The 22,432-nt window shown below is 44.1% G+C and overlaps 1 protein-coding gene across 4 annotated transcripts in view; it reads right to left on the bottom strand.

Moving 5' to 3' along the window:
- TRIM67 (tripartite motif containing 67) overlaps positions 1-20,231 on the bottom strand; it is a 60,566-nt gene extending 40,335 nt beyond the window's left edge. For 3 of the 4 annotated variants that reach the window (XM_077346573.1, XM_077346591.1, XM_077346599.1), the window contains exons 1-2: positions 18,680-20,231; positions 3,446-3,541 (exon numbers count right to left, since the gene is read on the bottom strand). In XM_077346573.1, the coding sequence (XP_077202688.1) occupies positions 3,446-3,541; positions 18,680-19,627 (1,044 nt within the window). In that variant the 5' untranslated portion in view covers positions 19,628-20,231. The remainder of the gene's footprint in view (positions 1-3,445; positions 3,542-18,679) is intronic. The other variant, XM_077346583.1, reaches the window with a different exon arrangement.
- Positions 20,232-22,432: the final 2,201 nt, after the last annotated feature.

The raw sequence follows: 22,432 nt of genomic DNA, 5'->3' as shown, positions 1-22,432 counted from the left end.
GACATAGAAGCAACAAAACTGCAACATCTGAAAAGAGTTACAATAATAATATTAAATGTTTATTTCTACCCCCCCACACACACCTTCTGTATTGCTCAAGGCAGGTAACAGTAAAATCATACAAAGCTAAAAGCATTCATATTTTTATTGATGATGATGTCATCCGTTCAGTCATGTCTGACCCTCGGCGATTCTATAGCAAAGTCTTTGCCATGCGCCCCTGTCTCTGACTGCTTCTTTTAGTTGGTTCATGGTCATCCCTGCATAGGCTTTGATCGTGTCGAGCTAGAAGATCCTTTGGCGACCACATCTCCTTTTGCCACTGACCATGCCAAGTATTAATGTTTTTTCTAGTGAGTTTGATCACATGATGTGTCCAAAGTAAGTGAACTTTAGCCGTAATATCTTGTCTTCTAATGACATAGTTGGTTTGCTCCTCTCTAAAACTATTTTGTTGGTAAGTTTTTAAAAATATATGTTGTTGTTGTAAACAATATTACTAATGCCACCCCCCAACCAAAATTCCCAGACAAGGTGGTTCTTTAACAAGGAGTTGATCTTCCAGTTCTTTTCCTCCTCCTCTCAGCGGCGAGGCCAGCCTTTCTAGATGGATGGCATTTTAGGCCTCGACTATAAGCCTGGTAGAACAGCTCCAACTTACAGGATCTAAGGAACTGATTTTGGTCAAATTTTACAAGTTCTCTTCAGGGTTCTGGGACTGTTGGCCTTTCAGTTTGATGCTATTGTGCATCTTCCCTTAAACTGGAGAACCATTGTCATGCCCTTAAGAATTAATAATACCATATTTCCCTTATAAAGATTAATAACCTATAGACAGAAGCAGATCAAAGTTATTACAGTGATTCCCAGAAAAAGCTTGGATGAGTCCATCATAATCGTGATATCCATTCAACCAGAAATTTCTGGTCCCTTCTAAATTGTGGATCTTCTATTTCTCTTTAAAATGTTTTGGCAGGGTGAAGTATATATTTTCCTGTCAATATTCAAATTAATTCATTAACATTAAGCACTGACAATACTTAAACCTTGGGCCAAATTAATCAGTAAGCTTCCCATGCCATAGACTGAAAGCCCAAGGACTTCTGGAGGAAACAAGACAGGATGACAGTCCCTCAGGTCCTGGTATATTGAGTACAAAATCAAAAGTGTATGCTTTGATGCATACAAGGCCCTAAATATTTCAGTATGACTAAAACAGGCAGCTACAAATTGATGAATAGACTGTTTAAGACACAGAGCACCAGAGTGCAGTCCTAAGCAGAGCCAAGCCCTCCTAAGTCAATTGAAGTCAGCTGGTTTAGAAGGCTATACCTCAGTTTAGGACTGCACTGCCAGTATGGTTATAAGTCATCTTCAGTCCTCTGTACAGTTCAGGAATTGCATAATAGAAGCTCAATGTCAAAGATTTTCTGACTTGTTCAGATTGGCAGTTTATGTTTGCTTGGACCCAGAAGTAGGCTTGTAGGAATCCATTGTAATCTGAGGCCAAAAAGATGAGGGCCCTTAGTTAGAGAGGACTGCATGCAGTGAAGAAAATGGGTGAGAGGCACAAGACTTCCTGCCAGACAAGGAAGAACAATTCATGGTATACACAACTAATTAGACTCAAGACTAGGCTTGCCAGCTTTTGATTGTTAAGAATTAATGTTCTTGGTTCAGTAAGCAGAGCCTGGAGGAACTGTGTAATGAGCATTGCTGGCCCAACCATAATGGATGAACTAGGCAATTGGATGGAGTTCTAATTTCATTTTCTTCCCATTGGCATGGGGGCCATTTTTGCCTGCACCTATCTTGGAAGCAATACGGGGAATGAGGTTTCAGGAAAGTAGGTCATCAGGTACCTTTTTTGAACAATCAAAGGGAAGCACAAATACCTTAAAAGGAGTACCCTCAAATCTGCAGACATCCTCTTCCTTGGTGTTATGGAGGATTGTCTCATGCTCACTTGTTGCTTAACAAGGGCAAGGTAAGGGTTATTCTCTGCATTGACAAGGCTTCATTTTATGTAGCGGCAAATAGTTGGGTTGATAACCAGTACATTGTTTCTCCCCTTTCTCTCTTCTCTCCTCCTTCCTTCCTTTCCAGCTAAGCCATTTGGAGGGTTAGTTGTCCTGATATGTTTATTTTAAAAATTGTAAAGGGAGCTCTGTGTAAAGGTAAAGGTATCCCCTGTGCAAGCACCGAGTCATGTCTGACCCTTGGGTTTTAGACCTCAACCATAGGCCTGAGAGAATAACAAGTATTATGGGACTGTCAGAGATCCCACAGGGCGCTGATCTTGGTTGGCAGAGTATCCAAAAGTCCATGGCTCTGGTTATCTTTAAGGTCAGGGACCCTGAGCAGGTTCTGCTGACTAGATCTTAATGCTCTCTGGGGGACACAGTGAGAAAAGTGGTCCTGTATTCAACCAGATATTTTGCTCAGTCTCACTAAATTCACCTTTCATTGGCCCCTGAGCCTCCCTCCCATGAAAACAACCTCCGATTCATCCAACTCATGGTAACTACAGTATGCTGTGGTTAAATAAATGTTCTCACTATTGTTTTACTGTTCTGTTATATTTTTCTATTTGTTATCACTGTATTGTTATTGTTTATAACTACTGAGTTATCTGTATTGTTCCCTGTTTTTATGTAAACCATCCTGAGCCTCTGGGGAGGGCAGTATATAAATATAACAATGAATGAAGGAATGATGGAATGAAGGAATGAAAGCCTTTGCCTCATGGGCATTTTTGTTCATGCAGATTTTATAATTCAGAGCCAGACTTTTGGATGGACAAAGAAGAAGAGTTGGTTTTTGTACCCCACTTTTCACTGCCCAAAGGAGCTTCAGAGTGGCTCATATTTGCTTTCCCTTCCTCTCCCCACAACCCTGTAAAATAGGGGAGCTGAGAGAGCTCCGACAGAACTCTGTGAAAACAACACTATCAGAACCCAAGGTCACGCAAGCTGGCTGCATGTGGAGGAGCGGGGAATCACTCTTAACTGCTACACCACGCTGGGAAGAAGATTCCTTCACCTGCTTCACCAGTGTAAAAAGTATTTTCTTGTCTTTTAAAAAAGATTTAGTATCAACATTGAAAACATTTATCTAAACCAGACTGATACCCAGATTACCAGGAAGCTACTTAGCAAATGATTCCAAAAAGGCAGCAGACTGCATCATGGTCCAACACCCAGCAAGTATGATGCAATCAATCCTGTTAGAGAAGTCTGTATTTCCAAAATTATGAGAGCTAAAATCTATGAAAACATGTAGGCCAGGGAGGGTCACAAAAATAGGTACTGTGCAGGATGATGATTTTCAACTTTTAAAAATGTTAACATCAATATTCAAACAAATTCTCCATTCAAGCTTGGTCATTATGTGCAATATCCACCATCAATTAATTCCACAACAGTTGGAATTTTGTTATTGTTACCTGTATCTGCTGCAAAATGTTTTTCAGCTGAACAAGAAACTCCTTTGCTTCCTTTGCCTTATCTGAAATGCCATTTAAAGCCTGAGACAGCTGTGCCTGTAAGAAATAATTCTTATGAGTATAAAACAGATGATTCTTACAATTAACACTTGCTTTCAGGCTCTCTCACATGCACAGGTCATTTTTGCTACGACTCAAATTTCCATTATAAGATTTAAGACCATGTAACAGATTCCATGATGGCCCTTTTCTATCTTGGAAAGCCATTTCTGAAGGGAGAAACAGACAGGAAAGAGATGTGCTAAGTATTTGAAACCCCACAGCGGAAAAGTCATCCCTTCCCAAAGCAGCTTTTCAGGCTAAATGAGTCTCCAGTTTCATGCATTTGTGTGTAACATTCCTTTTGGCCCCAGAAGATTGAGTTTTTGTTTAGTAATCAGCTTATGCTGTGCAGACTGTCAAACGAAATAGGATGATTTATTAAGTGATAACACTAAGGCCACACTTGCCCATCTGGCATCCAAATGATTCTTGAAACAGTGGGCTTCCTGCACAGAGGCTACATTTGCAGCTAGGGCTGTCACTCAAAGAAAGATGTCAGGACAAATTTATGATTATGAATAAAATAGTTCTGAAGAAAGACATTGTTTCCCTATTTTTAAATAATGCACATGCATGTCCCAGCTGCTGGGAGATCCCAAAAGTGTCATGAGAGAAAGGGGAGACCTCTTTCAGTAAGGTACATGCCACCCACAGCACCCATAAGTATGTGCTTTAAAAGAAATTAACAGGTTTTAATATTCTGCAACTCTGTTATTTGTGAGGATCTTTTAAATCAATCAGGACCCTTTAGTCAATTAATCTATTAGTGTTTGCATTCTTCAGAAACGTTTCCCTGCCTTACTATTCCCATGAATAATCAAGGTGGTTCATGATACACAACCAAGATCCATGTAAAAACGTCAGCGCAACGTTTAAAAATGTGCTAACTAATCAAACAAATTAAGAACATCAATGAAAGCTGGTCATGGAAGTGACATAAAACCTATGAACGATCTCGGGACATTTGATTAATTTCCAAGGCCTTCCTGAAAAGGCATACTTTCCAGTTATAACAGAAGACTAAAGGGGGTTTGGAAACTCTAGAACCTGGGGACAGCAACCAGGAAGGCTCTCTCTGATGGATGGATCATCAGCCCTGCATGAAAACCCAGTACTATTCAAGTTCAGATCTTGGGCATGTTCATCTCTAGTTGATCAAGCATCTTCCTCCCACCAGTATAGCTGAAATTTATAAGCACTGTGTTTTCCCCCTCACAACAAACAGTGGAATAAGTAATCTATCAAAGTGAAAGGAAAGAGTACAGGTGTTAATTAAAGGCTCCATGCATGATGTCATCAGGTATTAGTCTTGGTGAAGGAAGGGGCCAAGGGGCCCCTTCACATCACTCCAAATGTTTGGCAGGAGCTCATCCCACTAATGGCTTCCTTCACACTCTCCTCCCAATGCTTAATCACTAGGCCAGCTGCTCTGTACCCTGACTTCCCTGTTGGCATTTCCAGAGGGGCTTTCGGATACCTCGTTTTTCTACACATTTCCAAAATGTCAAATATCTCTTCAGAAGAAGAAGAAGAAGAAGAAGAGTTGGTTCTTATATGCCGCTTTTCCCTACCCGAAGGAGGCTCAAAGCGGCTTACAGTCGCCTTCCCATTCCTCTCCCCACAACAGACACCCTGTGGGGTCGGTGAGGCTGAGAGAGCCCTGATATCACTGCCCAGTCAGAACAGTTTTATCAGTGCCGTGGCGAGCCCAAGGTCACCCAGCTGGTTGCATGTTGGGGAGCGCAGAATCGAACCTGGCATGCCAGATTACAAGTCCGCACTCCTAACCACTACACCAAACTGGCTCTCCGTGTATCTTATTTATCAGTGTGGGACCTATCTTGTAGTAGTTCCACAGGGTTCTTTCCTCCTTGCTTTCCAGTCTCTATGTAAAGTCCTTCGGACAAATCATTCATAGCTTTATGGTTAGTTGTCATCAATACACCAATGATACTCATATCCTTATCCGTATCTCCTGGTGATAAATCACTGTCTAGCCATGGTGGTTAACAGTCAAAAAGTGATCAAATTGAAATTAAACTCTGAAAAGATAAGAGATAAAGTTGGTTGGGAAGGCAGTGGTCTTGAAGGATATTATTTGCCCGACTTTTGATGGAGTTCAACAGACCCTGGCAGATTCAGTTAAAAGCCTTGGAGTCAAACTGGATCCACCTTTATTACTGGAGAACCAAGTTAATGCGGCTGCCAAAAAATGTTTTCTACCAACTCAGCCTAGTCTCTATGATGGCCCCTCACCTTGAGCTGACCTGGATCTATGCCACGGTAACATTAAGCCTCGCCTCCTGTAATGCTCTCTATATACATTGGTCTCCCCTCCCCTTTCTGTGCAAAACAGAACTTTACAAGAGGGCATTCCAGTGTTACTACAGGAAACATGGTTAAGGATTGTGGCCCATATATACTGCTGTGTTTAGCTTATTATAAGTAGGATCCTATTGATGCAATGTGTCATTGGAATCCTTATGGTCTACTTCAGTTCTTTCTGGTGGCTCCAGATTTTTAAAATGCCAGGGCATTGATTATTGAATGTCCCATTTTTGTGTTTGTGCTGGCTCGTTAGATGTGGATTCTGCCTTAAATTGCTATGAGAAAGGCAGGCTATAAATAATGTAAAAACATATTTATGAAAACATTTGTATCCCACCTTTCCTCATGCTTCAAGGAAGCCAACAATAATAATTAAAAACATTTTCAGTTAAAACTAAAAATAAAATAGTGAATCCAATCTCTCTAACTCCTCCAAACAAGATGTCTGCAGTCTTGACAGACTGGTACAGTGTCCAATAAAAGAGAACATGAAAGCTGCTGGCTACACCCTCATAAGCCATCATTACCATACTCTGAATCCAAAACGTTTTCCTCCACAATATTATACAAGTTTTCTTCGAAATTAAATGTTTATATGACAGATTCCATTTTACTAAGCAATTTTAAAATCCATGACTGCGGCTATTCTGCTAAGATTCTTCTGGATCCATCAGCAGTATAGCCCATAGGGGCAGATTCTTCATTGATTCTATGGAATCAGCATTAATTCTGAAGTTCCTTCTCTGAGAATAGTTCATTATTTATTCTGCATGCAATCACAGCAAGAAAACAATATTGATTCGCTTATTTGATCTGCATGTTGCAAGAACAGTTCACAAGCTCTTGGAAATGGGCCCTAGCGGTGGGCTTAACTTGAAGGCTGCTTTCCAGGGTGGAGCGTGCACAGGGCTTTTTATCCACTCCCAGTCCAAATAAATCCCTGCCATCTGGGATTTAACTTCCATTTTGATTTGGGGAGCTTTAAATTTTCCCTCTGCAACATGAATGATGGAGCTGTGGTGACCCTACCTTTCCCCCACGATATCCAGGAGATGAGATATCTCAGTATAATTGATCCACCCTGGTTTATGGGCTGAAGTTCCTGTTTCTGGTTCTGAAGGAACTTCTCGCTGACTCCATTCAAAATGGCCCGAACAAAGAACGTTGGAAACTTAGGAAAGTTTTAAAATATTCTATTAGGCTAACATCCTAACCAGAAACTAAAAGAATATCCTGTATTTCTATTTCTTTTAATGTCATGCAAAATCTTACTTTCTTTTACAATAATGTAAAGCTTTTTAATTATACCTTTTATAGCTACCTGCATGCAGGTAGCTTTTGTTGGTTTGTTTCTTTGAGTAAAGAATTAGTAGGTTATTCCAGTGGCTAAGTAAATAGGGATGATGGCACTTTTATGATGCTTTGTTGGTTTGGAACCCTTGAATGGATCAGCAGGATGGTACATGGCAGGAATTTAGGTAAACGAATTCTACCTTTGCCCTGTCATTTTCCCTATATGTCCACCCCTTGTTGTTTATTGAATGCACCACGCCTATCAAAACTGTCCATTCACTGTGCTGCAAGTTAGTCAATGATATGCCTTAAGCAGAGGAGCTGCTACTGGGCAGGTATAGTCATGTATGTCTGGTTTTTCTCATTCTCCATGACTGTTCTTCAGTGACCAAGTATGCTTACGATGTTAGGTAAGATATCTAGATGCATATGCTGTGGTGCATGCCCTGATAACATGGATTAGATTACTAATTTGTGTTTTGTATGAGACTGCCCTTGAGAAGTGTTTGGAAATTTCACTTGGTTCAGCCAGGATGTTGCTGGCAGTGGATCCTTGGGCCATGTCTCTCCATACTTGTTGCACTGAGACTGACTCTCAGTTTGTTTCCAGACCCCATTAAAGGTACTGGAATTAACCTTTAAAACATTTTACAGGGACCAGCATAGCTGAAGGACAGCCTACTCCCATATTAATCTACCTAACAGCTTCTGGCATCTTCCTGGGCCCTTGTTCTGGGTGTTCCTGCCTTCTGAGCTTAGAGCGATGGTAACCAGATATAGGGCCTTCTTGGTTGTGGCACCAGAACTATGGAATGCTTTTCCCGGGGATATTCATTTGTCCCCTGTTGTAACTGCTTTTTGCCAGTAAGTAAAGATTTCCTTGTTTTGTCTGTTGTTTCTCAACAATCTCTTCTTCTTGCCTTGTGCTTTAACTTGCTGTAGTCTGTCTTCATAAAATCATTCTAATTGGTTTTATGATGCATTTATTATTATTATTATTATTATTATTATTATTATTATTATTATTATTATTATTATTATTATTATTATTATTTGGCCTGCCACTCCCAGAATGGCTCTTGGTGGGTAACAAAGATCAGATAAAACCCCAATAAGCTCCCTCATTAAAATCCAACATATCAAACCCACAAGATTAGCGATGAATATTAACCTTTCCCCCACCCCAGCCCAGCAGCCTGCCTCCTGTCGGGGGGGGGGGGCTGGCGTAGTCTGCTGAGCTGGTCCAGCCTGAGGAGGAGCCTCTGACCTCACTTGCTCTGGCCATTTACACTGTTTCTAATGATGAACTTTATTTAATTGGTTTTATGATATATTTTATTGTGCTGTTTCAATCGCTGGTTGCCTTGGTGGCCCTGATTGGGCAGAAAGGCACGATAGAATTGTTGCAAATAAGTAAATATGTCTGTCTTTCCTGACCAGGCTGGACCAGGCTAGCCTGACCTCATCACATCTCAGAAGCTCTGCAGGATCAGTCATGATTAGGATTTGGATGGGAGGCAGCCAAGGAAGTCCACAGTCCCAAGCAGAGGAAGGCACTTGCAAACCACCTATATTCATCTCTTGCATTTAAAACATTTGGGGTCAACCACATCTGATTTCAATAGCACCTTTAAGGCCAACAAAGATGCTATTGAAGGTGCTATTGGACTCAAATTTTGTTGTGCTTCTTCAGACCAACATGGCCACCCACTTGAATCTACCCCTATGGGATCAAGCCAGCTTGACAGAACTTTCCACCACTGCTTTCTGCCTGACCTGCTGCCTTCAATGAACCCCTATGCTAATTATTACTACCACTATCATTAGTGTTTGTAAAGCAATTTTAAATGTTCAGAGTGACTCACATACAAAATGTCAATAATCCTTTCAATTACCTTGAAAAGTAGGTCAGTGTTACTAGCAGTGGTGCTGGAGGAGAGTTTTTTGGATACAGTGGACTGCCAAAAAGGCAAATAAGTGGATTCCCAAGCCAATTCATAGCTGAACTCTCTCTAGATGCTAAAATGACCAAACTGAGACTATTGTACTTTGATCACATTATGGGAAGACAAGAGTTACTGGAAAAAGATAATAATGCTAGGAAAAGTTGAAAGTAGCGGGAAAAGCGGAAGGCACCATAACAAGAGCCATGGTCCTCAGTTTGCAAGTCTTGAGCAAGACTGTTAACAATCATAGAATCATAGAATCATAGAGTTGGAAGGGGCCATACAGGCCATCTAGTCCAACCCCCTGCTCAACGCAGGATCAGCCCTAAGCATCCTAAAGCATCCAAGAAAAGTGTGTATCCAACCTTTGCTTGAAGACTGCCAGTGACAGTGAAACATTCTGGAGGTGATTATACATGTGCATGGATATGCACACACACACACACAACTAGTGGCAGATTAAGAAAGCAAAATCACCCTCGAAAAGGAGGGAGGCAAAAGAGGAAGAGGCAGCTTGCCTTCCCAGCCAGCTGAGTGCCTCTTTTCCACATCCCAAGTAACTCTTTCTACCCACAGCTTAGGCCTGGGCACCACCTCCACAAATTATGCAGAGCTCTGGTAGGCTGGTTACAGCCCTTCTTCCACTGGGCTGGTTCATTGGCTCAGTGAAATGAGTCCTGGTAGCCATAACAACCAATCCATCCCTGAGTATTATCAGCCTATATTACACACAGGGACAGATAGGTAGAGAGTGTTAGTTGCCTAGTGCAACCTAGTGAGTGTACAGCAAAATTGAGATTCATCAGACTCTGAACCACTCTGCTACACCAGCTCCATTATCAGGCTTTTGATCTTTCATCTTCATAACATGTTTTTCCCCCCAGAGATCTAACACATTGCTGTGACAAAGAAGTTATGCAAGCTTTGGTGTTAACTGATATTAATAAACAGTCAGTAGCCCATAGTGTTTTTTTTCTTTTATCCATTGATCTTGTTTTGTATTACCTTGTTCATGAGCAAGGCTTGATTTCAGTCTGATGCTGGTGAGGCAAAACCATCCTCACACAGTGTCCCGTTTAACCTGGCCTGCCAAATGGGCCGTGCATGAGCACCAAGTACCACAAGGAAGCTCTTTACCCCACCAGCCTCACATTTAAGGGCCTGCGGGGGGGGGGGTATGTGTGTGTGTTTGTGGGGGGGTATGGAGAAGGGACTGTTGCCAAGAAGAGCCTTCGGTTTGACGTTTTGTGCTCATCCAGGTTATGATTTAAATTGCAACAATTGTTCTATTATTTAAATGCAATAGTTTTAAAAGGGAAAAGGAAGCATATCTCTTTATTCCTGCTTGAAAAGCAAAGGAAAACATTGTATCACAACAGTTTTAATAAATGACAACTTTATTGCTTAGCTTTGATATTCTCTTTGGTCCTTTTCCATCTTTTGGCTGGGATTAGTGTCCCTATTAACATACAACAGACCATCACTTGACATCGGAAACCATGAAAAAATGTCAGTGGGAACTGAATTGTGATGTGGATACAACCTGAAGTGCCCAGCAGTTATTCCTGCCATTGCAATGGCTAGGAAAAAGTAATATTATGATTGCATAAATTGCCAGCCACATCAGAATATTGCACATCAGAATATTTGTAGAAATATAATGGCTGGATTTCATATATAGAGCAATTCTTTCAAGGAAATAAATATTGGATAGAGGGGGTAATGGCTGGGATCTAGTACATCACTTTCCAAATTCCCTGTCCACAGAGAATATTTCCAGTCCTCAGGTAACATTTCCACATTTATTTGTTGCTGAGAAAAGCGTATGCAGGCCAACCAGCAGAATCCCACATTGCTACAGGATTTATGCTGGGCAATATGGCAGGATTAATATGAGCAGTATGACAAGAGCATGCATCTATGGCTGTGAATTGCCAGAGAGCACTGGGAAGGGAAGACAAGCTGCCTTTCTTGCACCATATCTTCCACTAGTTATCTTCTCATTGGAAAGCCCTAATAAACTTCTGAGGAAACCCAGGGCCAAAACTGTGATTCTGTGAGTTCTGTGTATGGCACTAAAATGTTTTAGATCTCTAACATGTGGATCAAATCCAGATTAGGCCATTGCAGGGGAATGGCATTGGGCAGGAGCCTCCAAAGCACCTCCACTCCAAGATGCCACTGTCCTATTCTGAGCTGGGGTTCCACAAGTGGCATTTAAACAAAAACGCTCAGAGTTCCGTCCATGAGACTCTCGACGTCTTGTCTAGTATGACCCTGACTTTATCAATTTTAATACACACATGACATGAATAGACAACGGTTGGAAATAATTATTATCTACATTATTAATTTCCCTTTAATTCTTCAGCTTCCATCTCCTGTTACCTGCACCACTGTCCTTTACAATGCCAATCTTCCATAAAAGTCCTTCTCTGTTAAAGATTTAAGATCTTGTTGTGGGCCTTTGTGTACTACTCACCCTCATTCATATCTCCATATTAGCAACAAAATATAAAATAAAGGAAAAGGGGAAAGGAGAAAAGAAAGGAAGCCATGCCAGATGGTCCTCAGTATTGCCTCTAGCTGCACACATTTCTAAATTTCCTCATTTAAAAAAAAACAGTCTCCTATACTTTGACTTTCACACACCACTTTTTCTTCAGCAGCCTGTTATTTATTTATTTATTTATTTATTTATTTATTTATTTATTTATTTATTTATTTATTTATTTATTTGGCATTTCTGCTATCATCTGTTTGGTTGGTCCTCATGATGGACTGTTGTCACTCCTGTGCCACATGTGCTTTGGATCTCAAATCCAAAAGGAGCCACGTGCAGGCACAATACCACGGTACTTCCCATAAGAGACCTTGCTACTGTTTCTTGTCCTTATAAAGATGACTTCCTGACAAGGCCTCATTGCCTGCCTAACACTTTTCATCTTCTTTAATGTTATCTTTCTATCCCTACTCATATCTGCTAATAGCTATTGTTTGCATTCCTCCATCTCTCATGCTCTTTTTGGCCCATCTTCACCACTGGCCTATCCTTTCCCCCTTGCCTGCCCAGACACCAGCTTTCCCCACCCCCAGCTCTTTAGTAGCCCAGAAAATTCCCTGAACCTTCTCTTCTATAGAACTATGCTTTGGATTTCAGCTTAGATGCTGGGATTTAAGCCTCTTTTGGGCCTTAATTTAAAAAAAAAAGAGGTGGGGGTACTATCTGTGAATACCATCAAATTTGTAGCAGCACAAATCTGCATATGTATTATTAAACTCAGTTGTCTCACCCGAGATCAAAGTCTCATTATTAATGGAGTGGAAAGAACAAGTTTCATAACAGTTAGAGGAGTGGATGGAATTGATGGCAATCTCGTCCAATATTCTTTTACTGAGGAGCATTATTCAGACTGACTTGCTCATGGCGACTTACCACAAAGAACTCTCTGTCCCAGCTATAAAACCACAGTGTTTCATAAAATTCCTTACTCTGACAAACTATATTTTTCTCTATAACAGGGTTCTTAGGAGGCCAAAAGTCATGTTAAAAATCAGATCAATTCCTTAAATTCTAAATTGGGTGCTATTGTTTCTTGTGTACTACTGAAACTGAAACTGCTGTATTTGTTCTTAACTTCAGTTTATCTCTGTGATTGTGATCTTGATGTTTCTCTGATATGTCTACAGAATCTACTGTGTTTTTCTGTCAAAGTGCCAAACAAACTGTGGACTCTGTTATTTTAAACATGATCTAGGAGATTACCTACACAGTTAGCTCTAGGTTGATCTAATCCAGACTAGTATTCCTGCTCTAGATCCTCTATATGTAAACATCCTAATTGTGTTGTGTATATAATCCAGATTGTTGTGAACAAGTTGATGGGAGAAGGTTCTCCATAACAAACAAGTCAATAAATCAATAACAGGAATAGTCAAAAATGTTCACTGATCATTTAGGCTACACTTCTGTTTAAATGCATATAGCATTTGGAACCAGGACATTAGAGCTTTTTATGAAATGGTTTGTAATGTATTCAAAAGGTGGTTTAGGCATGATAGAAAAAGTCTAACTTCCTAGACATGCAGGAAGAAGGAAGAACCCATTTGCAAAATATTTGTGACCGGCATATGCTCATGATGGGTGTGTTCCTCCCCCTGCCACAGCCATATTTACACAGAAAAGAATGAAAGCTGATGAAATGTGCAGCCCCGTTCAGCGCATGACACATTAATTTATGGTTTAGTTACTATTATGAGGCTCAGGAGGCCATAAATTACAAAGAATTGCAGCCTGCAAAAAAAACTTGCTGGGCCTGTTCAAATATGTGACTTCAGCCTGCAATTTATTTGAAAGCGAATCGGCAATGAGGATGCTGGCTCAGTGATGTCATATTTATACCCTGCCAAAGACATTGTACAAGGATAATTAACACTTAGAGGAGCACAAGATAATCACTATTATCACCAAAAATTAGTTAATTGTGTGTTTATTTTTCTCTCCAGTATTTATAACATGAGGATGAAAGAGCATTAGGGAAAGCCACACATGCTTCCAGAAACAAAAGGAAATGAAAAAACAAGATACATTCTTTATGACACAGCTATAATTAAAATGGGCACATTATTTGAAATAGTGTCTAAATAAGCAAGGCATTTGATCAAAGCTTTGCTTTGCTTTTTTAAAGATCAGCCATCGTTCAAATTGCAATTTAAATTGCTGGGGGCATCTACCAAATTCAGCTTACCCTTCTTTAATTAACACACTACTGGATTTTAATCATGCATGCAGCTTTTTTCTTTTCTTTTTTCTTTTTGCTGTGTGTTTAGCCTTACAATTCCAATCTCATCTGTCATCACCGTGCCCTTGTAACAGTGAAAACAGTGTGAGTGAGAAAGACATAATGGTTGTCTGCAAACTCCAAGCACTGGAACTGAGCCCTCCCACATCCTGTAGCGCCAGTGCTCAGCCTTTATAGAGTGTGTCAAGTATTCAAAACAGTTCACAGAAAGGGTCTCAGTCATCCTGGCATCAGCCTGGTAAGGGAGGTTAGTGTTATTCTCCACACACTGCAGATCAGCATACCAAGACTGAGAGATGGTGACTGACTTAGTTGTCTAGTGAATTATGACACAAGTGAGTTGTAAAGAACCTGGAGTTTCCCAGCTCAAAGCTTTGTGACACTCCTTTCCAACACAGATTCATAGAGTTGGAAAGGGTCATAAAGGCCATCTAGTCCAACCCCCTGCTCAATGTAGGATCAGCCCAAAGCATCCAGGATAAGTGTCTGTCCATCAGCTGCTTGAAGACTGCCAGTGAGTGGAAGCTCACCACCTCCTTAGGCAGCCGATCCCACTGCTGAACTAGTCAATACCATTCTACTGTGGATCCTATCCTCTGTTGCCAACAGGAACCATTCCCTGCCCTCCTCCAAGTGACAACCTTTCAAATACTTAAAGAAAGCCAATCATGTCCCTTCTCAATCACCTCTTCTCCAGGCTGGACATTTCTGTGTCTCTCAGCCTTTCCTCACAGGGCTTGGTCCTAGGCCCCAGATCATCCTCATTGCTCTTCTTGGAACCCTCTCAATTTTGTCCATGTCCTTTTTGAAGTGAGGCCTCCAGAACTACCCACAGTCCTCCAGGTGCAGTCTGACCAATGTGGTATACAGAGAGACTATGATATCTTATGATTTTGATGTGATGCTTCTGTTGATATAGCCCAAGACTGCATTTGCCTTCTTTGCTTTCATATCACACTGTCTGCTTATATTTAGCTTTCAGTTCACATGTACCCCAAGATCTCGTTCACATACACTGCTATCCAGAAGTGTATTTCCAATCCCTTACACCAACTGTCCCAAATCCCTTTCATCTCAAAGTAGAGCCTACCATTCTCTTAACTGACAATGGTTCTGACATGTTAAAATCAATTTGTTTGATTCTTTGGTGGGCACAAGGGCAGGCTTCCCAAGGACATTCCCCAGAGCTAGCCCCTATTTCATGGGATTCACACTGCAGAATAATCTAGAGAACTGTGCACAAGTCAGCGATGCCTTTGTCATTATTTATTGCATTTCCCATATTCCTTTCATGGAACTTGGGTTCAGATACCCAGTGTTTTCCTGTCTGGGAACTGACCAGACCAATAACTGCTGGGCATTGGCAAGACTTCTACATTTTTTAAAAGGACTTGGTTGAGACAAATTGGAATAAAGGCAAAACATATGTATGCAATTTGGGATCAGCCCAAAGCATCCAGGGTGCTGACTAGTTTGCCCAAATGAATACTTCAGGGGTGGGACTTGTTTGGACTTGAAGATTCTAGTATTATTTATCTAAAATGGGCTATGCTGCCCTTCTTATCAAATAGGGAGCCCAGGGAGGCAAACATCAAACATTTAAACATTTTAAAATTTTAATGTTGAAAGAATTTCAAATAATGTTGAAGATAATAAAGGGAGACAGACAAATATGCCTTGGGAGGGAGTTTCAAATTTTTAGTACCATCACCAAAAAGTTCCTTTCTCAAGTTGCCACCCCTCTAGCTTCAGGTAGTAAGGGAACCAATAGCAGGCTCTCTGAAGAAATGGGTAGAAGGCAGTCCTTAAGGCAGGTGTAGTCAACCTGCGGTCCTCCAGATGTCCATGGACTACAATTCCCATGAGCCCTTGCCAACGTTTCCTGGCAGGGGCTCATGGGAATTGTAGTCCATGGACATCTGGAGGGCCACAGGTTGACTACCCCTGCCTTAAGGTATGCTGGTTCCAAGCCACATCAAGTTTTAAAGGAACCTTGAGCAAATTGGAAGCCAGTGTAGATGGAACAAGACTGGAGTGATATAGTCCCTATGACCTACTTCAGTCAAAATTCTGGCCGCATTCTGGGCCAACGGGAGCTTCCAGACAGTCTTCAAGGGCAGTCTCATGTAGAGTTCACTGAAGTTATCTAATCTAGATATCAAAGTGCATTGTGATCTTTCCTGTCCAGGAAGAGCTTCAACTGGGTTATCACCTACAATTGGTGAACCACACTCCTGTCCATCACTGCCACCTCTTGATTCAACAGGAAGCCCAAGCCCAACAGCAACCCACAGCTATGTTCTGTTCATTTTTTCCTCCAAAGAAAAATAAAGAGAGAATGATACTTCAAGAAAAATGGAATGGATGGAGGATCATTTCCCCAACATGTTAGGACCCAAAGAAAGTCCTTCATCCACAGAAATGGCTAGAAGTGGAATTCCCATCACACAGAATCATCGAATATAAGAGTTGGAAGGGTCCTCCTGGGTCATCTAGTCCAACCCGCTGAACTATGTAGGACACTCACACAACCCTATCGCTCATCTACTGTAACCTGCCACCCCCTTGAGTCTTCACAGAATCAGCCTCTCCGTCAGATGGCTATCCAGCCTCTGTTTAAAAATCTCCAAAGATGGAGAACCCACCACCTCCCGAGGAAGCCTGTTCCACTAAGAACCGCTCTAGCTGTCAGGAACCTCTTCCGGATGTCTAGACGGAATTTCTTTTGCATTAATTTCATCCCATTGGATCTGGTCCATCCCTGTGGGGCAAGAGAGAACAACTCTGTTCCATCCTCTATATCAAAGGTAGTCAACCTGTGGTCTTCCAGACGCCCATGGACTACAATTCCCATGAGCCCCTGTCAGCAAACGCTGTCAGGATACCTTCCCAAACTGAGTTTGGGAGTTGATTCCAATGGACTGCACCACTTCCAAATATACACAGCAATATAAAATCCTCCCCTGACACATGGAGGAAGAGACTAGGCTAGGAGCTTGTCCTCAGACCTACTCATTTCACAAGTACAGGAGGATTATAGCATGTAGATGCATGCACTCTACCAGTGCTATGTGTGCACATCTAAAAAGGGAGCAATCCCCTGAGAGCTGCCTCATAAGCCTTTTAAGTGTTTTAATCTGCTCCCATTTTTATGAGGTTTTAATTGCAATTATGTGGGCAGGAGGCATATTTTTGTTCAAATTCTGCACAAGCTGTAACATTCCAGACATTCCCAGATCCCTGCGCATATATTACTTAGCAATGAAAAGCACTTCATCAAAGTGTAATATGAATAATCAATAAAGACTTGGTTGGCCTTGCTTCTCAGCAAGAACTTGGATGGACTTAATTGGTTTTCAGATCAATTTAAAGATCATCACTCTCTACTTAATAATAAAGAAAATACAGGTCTGTTTAAGATAGCCGATATCAGTATTAAACTACGACTCCACCCAGATGGTGGATGGTAAGTCTAAAGCACACCTCATGATGTGAGATTAAAATCATTTCTGTTCAACTTTTAAAACTTTGACAAGTGAATAATTGTGGGATGACTGGAAAACAGAAGCTAAGGAATCAGAAGGGCCAAAGCATAATGTTGCCTCTGCAACACACTTGTTGTCCTTCAAGTTTAAGATCTATTGGTTATTCACTTATCATATGGAAGGGAATTAGTACCCAGAGGTTGTTGTTGTAGAATCATAGAATAATAGACTTGGAAGGGGCCTCCTGGGTCATCTAGTCCAGCGCCCTTCACTGTGCAGGACGTTCACAGAAAAGATGTACATATTTTTGTAGGGATTGATTGGGAAAGAAATCAACATGCAGTTTGAGAAAATTGGCAAAATAGCCTCAACAGTTCTAAATAAGCCACAAATATGCCTTTGACAAAATTCAGGGCAGGCTAGAGACAACCGCCTGGGTGGTAGGCAACCATGTCTTACATTTTTGTACTTGTGTCTCAACAAGGTGGCCTCAAGAAAATGACTGTCTCTTAGCCTTTGTTCCACCTCTTTAACATGAAGTTGTTGCAAGGATACACACTTAAAAAGAAACGGTTGCCAAGAACTGTGCAGATTTCATTCATCCTTCAAAGGCAGTTGTGGTGGAACCTTAAGTAAGACCCCAGCAGGGCACAGCATCAAGATCCCTTTATAGAGGTTGTTTAACCCCCTAGCAGACTCTAAGCACTGGCACAGTCCAAATAGCATCAGGGCTCAGTCCAATGGAAAGGCCGCCTCCGGAGTGCCAGAGATCCTGCTCTTCGTACTTACATATGTGGGCGGGGGGCGGGGGGGGGGGAGAGAACAAATTTAGAGTAGTAGTACCTTTAAGACCAATCTAGTGTTATTCTGGGCATGATATTTTGTGTGTAGGCACACCTCCTCAGATACAATATCAGATGGAATATCACGACATTATATCTGAGGATGTGCGCCTGCACACAAAAGCTCACACCTTGAAGAAAACTTGGTGGGACTTAAAGGTGCCATGTCCCTAAATTCGTTCTGCTACTTCAGACCAACATGGCTACCTGCTTGAATCTATCTTGGGGGTGGGCGGACACTCACTCTACAGGTGTTGAGGCATTTAAACAGCACCTGGTGGGCTGAGAGCTGGCCTTCAAAGTTTCTCCTGAGAGAGAAATGACGCAGGGAGAAAGACAACTGGGGGAAGGGGGTGAAGGCCCCCCCCCAACACACACACAGGCAGAGACACACTCTTTTTGTATGGCCGGACAGCTCGGGAGCCCGGTGGCGTACCTTGTGCTGCTTCCACATGGCCCCCAGGGCCTTGACCTCGTGCTTGGCGTGCTTGCCCTCCTCCAGGCACTGGTAGCAGACCGGGGTGCGGCAGGTGGCGCAGTACATGCTATAGTTCTCCAGCTCGTGGTCGGCGCAGGTGGGCGGCTTGCGGGCCGCGCCGGGCGCCTTGGCCGCGGCGGCCCCCCCGCTGGCGCCTCCGCCCGCGCCGCTGGGGGCGCCGTGGTGGCTGGGGGGAGGCAGGAGGCGGTGCTTGGCGAAGGGCCCGCGGGAGGGGTGGCACTTGACCTGGCAGGCGGCGCAGTAGAGCACCTCGCACTGCTCGCACAGCACGGCGGCCGCCTCGGGCGGGCTGCGGTCGCACAGCTGGCACTTGGCGGCGGCCGAGGCGGCGGCGCGGCTCTGCTGGTAGCGCTGCACGATGGCCTCGAGCAGCCGGTTGCGCTGGAAGCCGCGGAGGCCGCGCTGGTCCAGGGAGGCGCTGCGATGGCATTGCGGGCACGTCAGCGACGAGCTGGTGCCTCCCCCGCGGGGCGCCGCCGAGGCCGACGAGGAGCCCGGCGGCGGCGGCACCAGCGGCAGGACGCGCACCCCGTTGGGGGACTTGAGGCTCGGCGTGTAGGAGCCGTAGCCGCTGTCGGTCTCGCTGTGCAGGCTCAGCTTGTCCGCGTGGTCCGCCCCGCTGCCGCCACAGCCTCCGCCGCCCCCGCCCCCGCCGCCGCCGGCCCCGCAGTCGTAGTCGAGGGGAGCCGAGGCGGCGGGCGCGCCGGGCCCGGGCGCCGCGCCGGGGGCCCGCGGGTGGAGCAGGGCGGGCAGGTGCTGCTCGCTCTCGGGCGTCTGCACGGCGATGGTGCGGGCGCAGGGCAGGCAGACGTTGTGCGAGCAGGGCAGGATGATGGGCTCCCGGAACAGCGAGCCGCACACGGGGCACTTCAGCTCCTCTTCCATGGCGGGCTCGGGCGGGGGGCGGGCGGCGGCGGCGGCGGAGGGCAGCGATCAGCGCCGAGGCGGCGGCGGCGGGCAGGCCAGCGGGCGGCTGCGCTTCCCGGCGGCGGCGCCCTTGCTGTCCTTCATAGTCCGCCGGCTGCGGCTGCCGCTGCTCCTGCCGCTGGGCGCTGGACGGCGGGAGCGGCGCCGGCTTTCAGCACCACGGCCGCGCTGGACGGCTCCTCGGCCGAGTTCAGCACCACGGCGACGGCGGACAGCCTCCCCCGCGCCCAGGCAGCCGGCCCGGAGGCGGGAGGCGGGAGGCGGCCGGCGGCGGGGCCCTCGGTGCGCCGCGGCCAAGTTCCGCACTCGTGCTGGGGCGGGGGCGACGGGGGGAGGGAGGGAGGGAGGGAGGGAGGAAGGGAGGGGGGGGGTCTCCGCCGGCCTCTGCAGCCGCTGCCGCAGCGGGACTGACCTTGCCTCGCCGCAGCCGAAGGGCCGGGGGCCGCCTATTGTTGCTGGCCAAGGATGCCCTTGCCCTTGGCGTGTGCCGCCAGCCTCGTCGCCCGCTCGCTCGCTCGCTCGCCTGCCTGGATGTCGGTGGCGTGGAGTGTGGGCGAGCGAGGAGGCGAAGCCAGCGTCAAACGGGGCGGGAGCAAGCGCGCCCAGCAAATAGGTGCTCGCGGCCTCTGTGACTGAGCGGAGAGAAAGGCCTGGATTTAAAGGGAGACGTCTTCATACGCTCCAAAATACCCCCGTCGTTTAGAGAAAAGATTCAACCTAGTGGGGGTTTCTTTATTTCTAATCGCGTCCTTCCCCCCAGAGGAAAGAAGGGGCTGTTCCAAATGAAGACGCTTGACAGGAGAGGCCAAACCCCAAACACGGCCTCCCCCCCCTCCACATCCCTCGTATAGCAGAAGCACACGTTCAAACCGCAAAATGTCAGACCCCGTTATCTAGAGGGGGGGGATGTGGTGGTCTTCTTAAAGCAGGCTGGATGGTGGTTTCCCATTCGGGGAAGAAGTGGCAATCGTCTATGCACCAAATCATCACAGGCAACCACCTTCACCTTTGCTTTAAGGATAAATCATAGCTGACAGCCCAGCGTTTTATGAGTTGGAAATAACCATCCTTACAAGAAAGCAACTGCCAGTGGGAAATCCCCATCTGGTCCCCCCCCCCTCTGCTCTACATATGTTGAAAATAAATGGGGTGGGGGAGAACTGTTAGGAAAGAGATCACAACGAGACATTATGCTATGACTGTATGGATTATAGTGATTCTGTAATTCAGGCATTGTAGTGCAGTAGCATAACCATAAATAGAAGGCAAAATGTTACCATTTTGTGATAAAAGCATGAAATTGTGTACATAAAGGGTATCCCTATGAAACTCAAATTACTTAAGGAGGCATTGCCAGTGCACTCACAATTCAAAATGATGGTCACTTTTGTAACTCGCTATTAATAATGCAATACCTTGGATTCTATGAGTCCAGTTTGCACTGTGAAGAGCACTAGTCATGCAGTAAATTGGCAGCAATTATTAATTAGCTCCTATTTTCCTTGAGACGAAAGTACATTCCCTAACAGAATGCAATGGAATTTTTCAAACATTCATAGAATTATCTCTAAAATTGTAAAGTTTATAAAATTATCATTCAGATAATGCAGGATTAGCTTTTAAGTGATTTTTGAAATTGGCTTCAGAAAACCAAAGATACTTAATTTTTAGACAGATTATCAGTTGACTGTGCAAAAACATAACTGTCTGCCACTTATCGATCAACTATCAACTTTCTTAAGGCTTTGTTATGAGAACCTACAACCAACTAACAACAAACCGTGCCTAAATTAAGCAATGCATCTGAAGATCCTGGCAATCAATATCCTAGCAGAACCATCTGGGAATTAGGTGGTATGCCAGAAAGTGGAAACTGAACATGTATAGTGCCCAATAACAGCCTAAGGGGTAGCTGTAGGTACTGGGTATAACTTTTTGTGTGGATAACTTATAAAAATCTGTTGCCCTTAATGTACCTCCAACTACACTATAGCCTGATAGAATTTATGTAGCTGAAGAATAGAAATTATGACCAAACATTAATATGCCATTTTGCTATGTTTACAACCGATTTAGTTTACTATCAGTAACAGTGCAATCTTAAGAACACTTTCCTGGGAATAAACACCATTGAGTAGACCTGACTAAGAGGCCTCTCTCTATCTATGAATTTGCTTCACCATACAATAGCTCCTTAAAACAGTGCAGTGAAGTCAACATGTACCTACACAACATGGCACACTCAACACATGGTTTTCCTCGACTTTCCTGGTACACCAGCATGTAATGGAAAGGAGGTGGCAATTCTCCATCATTTAAAATCCAAGGAGCCTTGGTGAAGAATATTATGCTGAGGGCATTTCCACGCATCAAAAAACAGCGTTACAGCAGCTTAATGGCATAGCGCTAAATATTATTGTGCCTCCAGTCATTCCAGCCATTTCTCACCTTTTTGCCATCTCGCTGTAGCCTGCCATCTTTTCACACTTCTTACCCTCCACAAGCACTGCTGGAAATGGTGGAAGGGAGCAACACAGTTTATATGTGACTCTCTTCTGCCTGTTAATCAGTGCATTTTATAATGCCACCCCTTATGGAATCACGAGTTCCTGATTGGGGTGGGAGGCTTTAGAGAGGCATGCTTTTTGTGACAACTTTGGGAAAAAAATATTTTTGTCTTTGCTTGTATGCCTATTCGTTGCTCCAGGAAGTTTACTTAAAAAAAATCCCATCCCTGGGAGAAGGGAGAGGGAGGCGGGTGCA

This window comes from Paroedura picta, chromosome 1 (genome assembly GCF_049243985.1).
Source record: "Paroedura picta isolate Pp20150507F chromosome 1, Ppicta_v3.0, whole genome shotgun sequence".
NCBI classification, from domain to species: domain Eukaryota; kingdom Metazoa; phylum Chordata; class Lepidosauria; order Squamata; family Gekkonidae; genus Paroedura; species Paroedura picta.
Note: the sequence above shows the minus strand (reverse complement) of the source record. Positions and strands in the feature narration are given on the sequence as shown.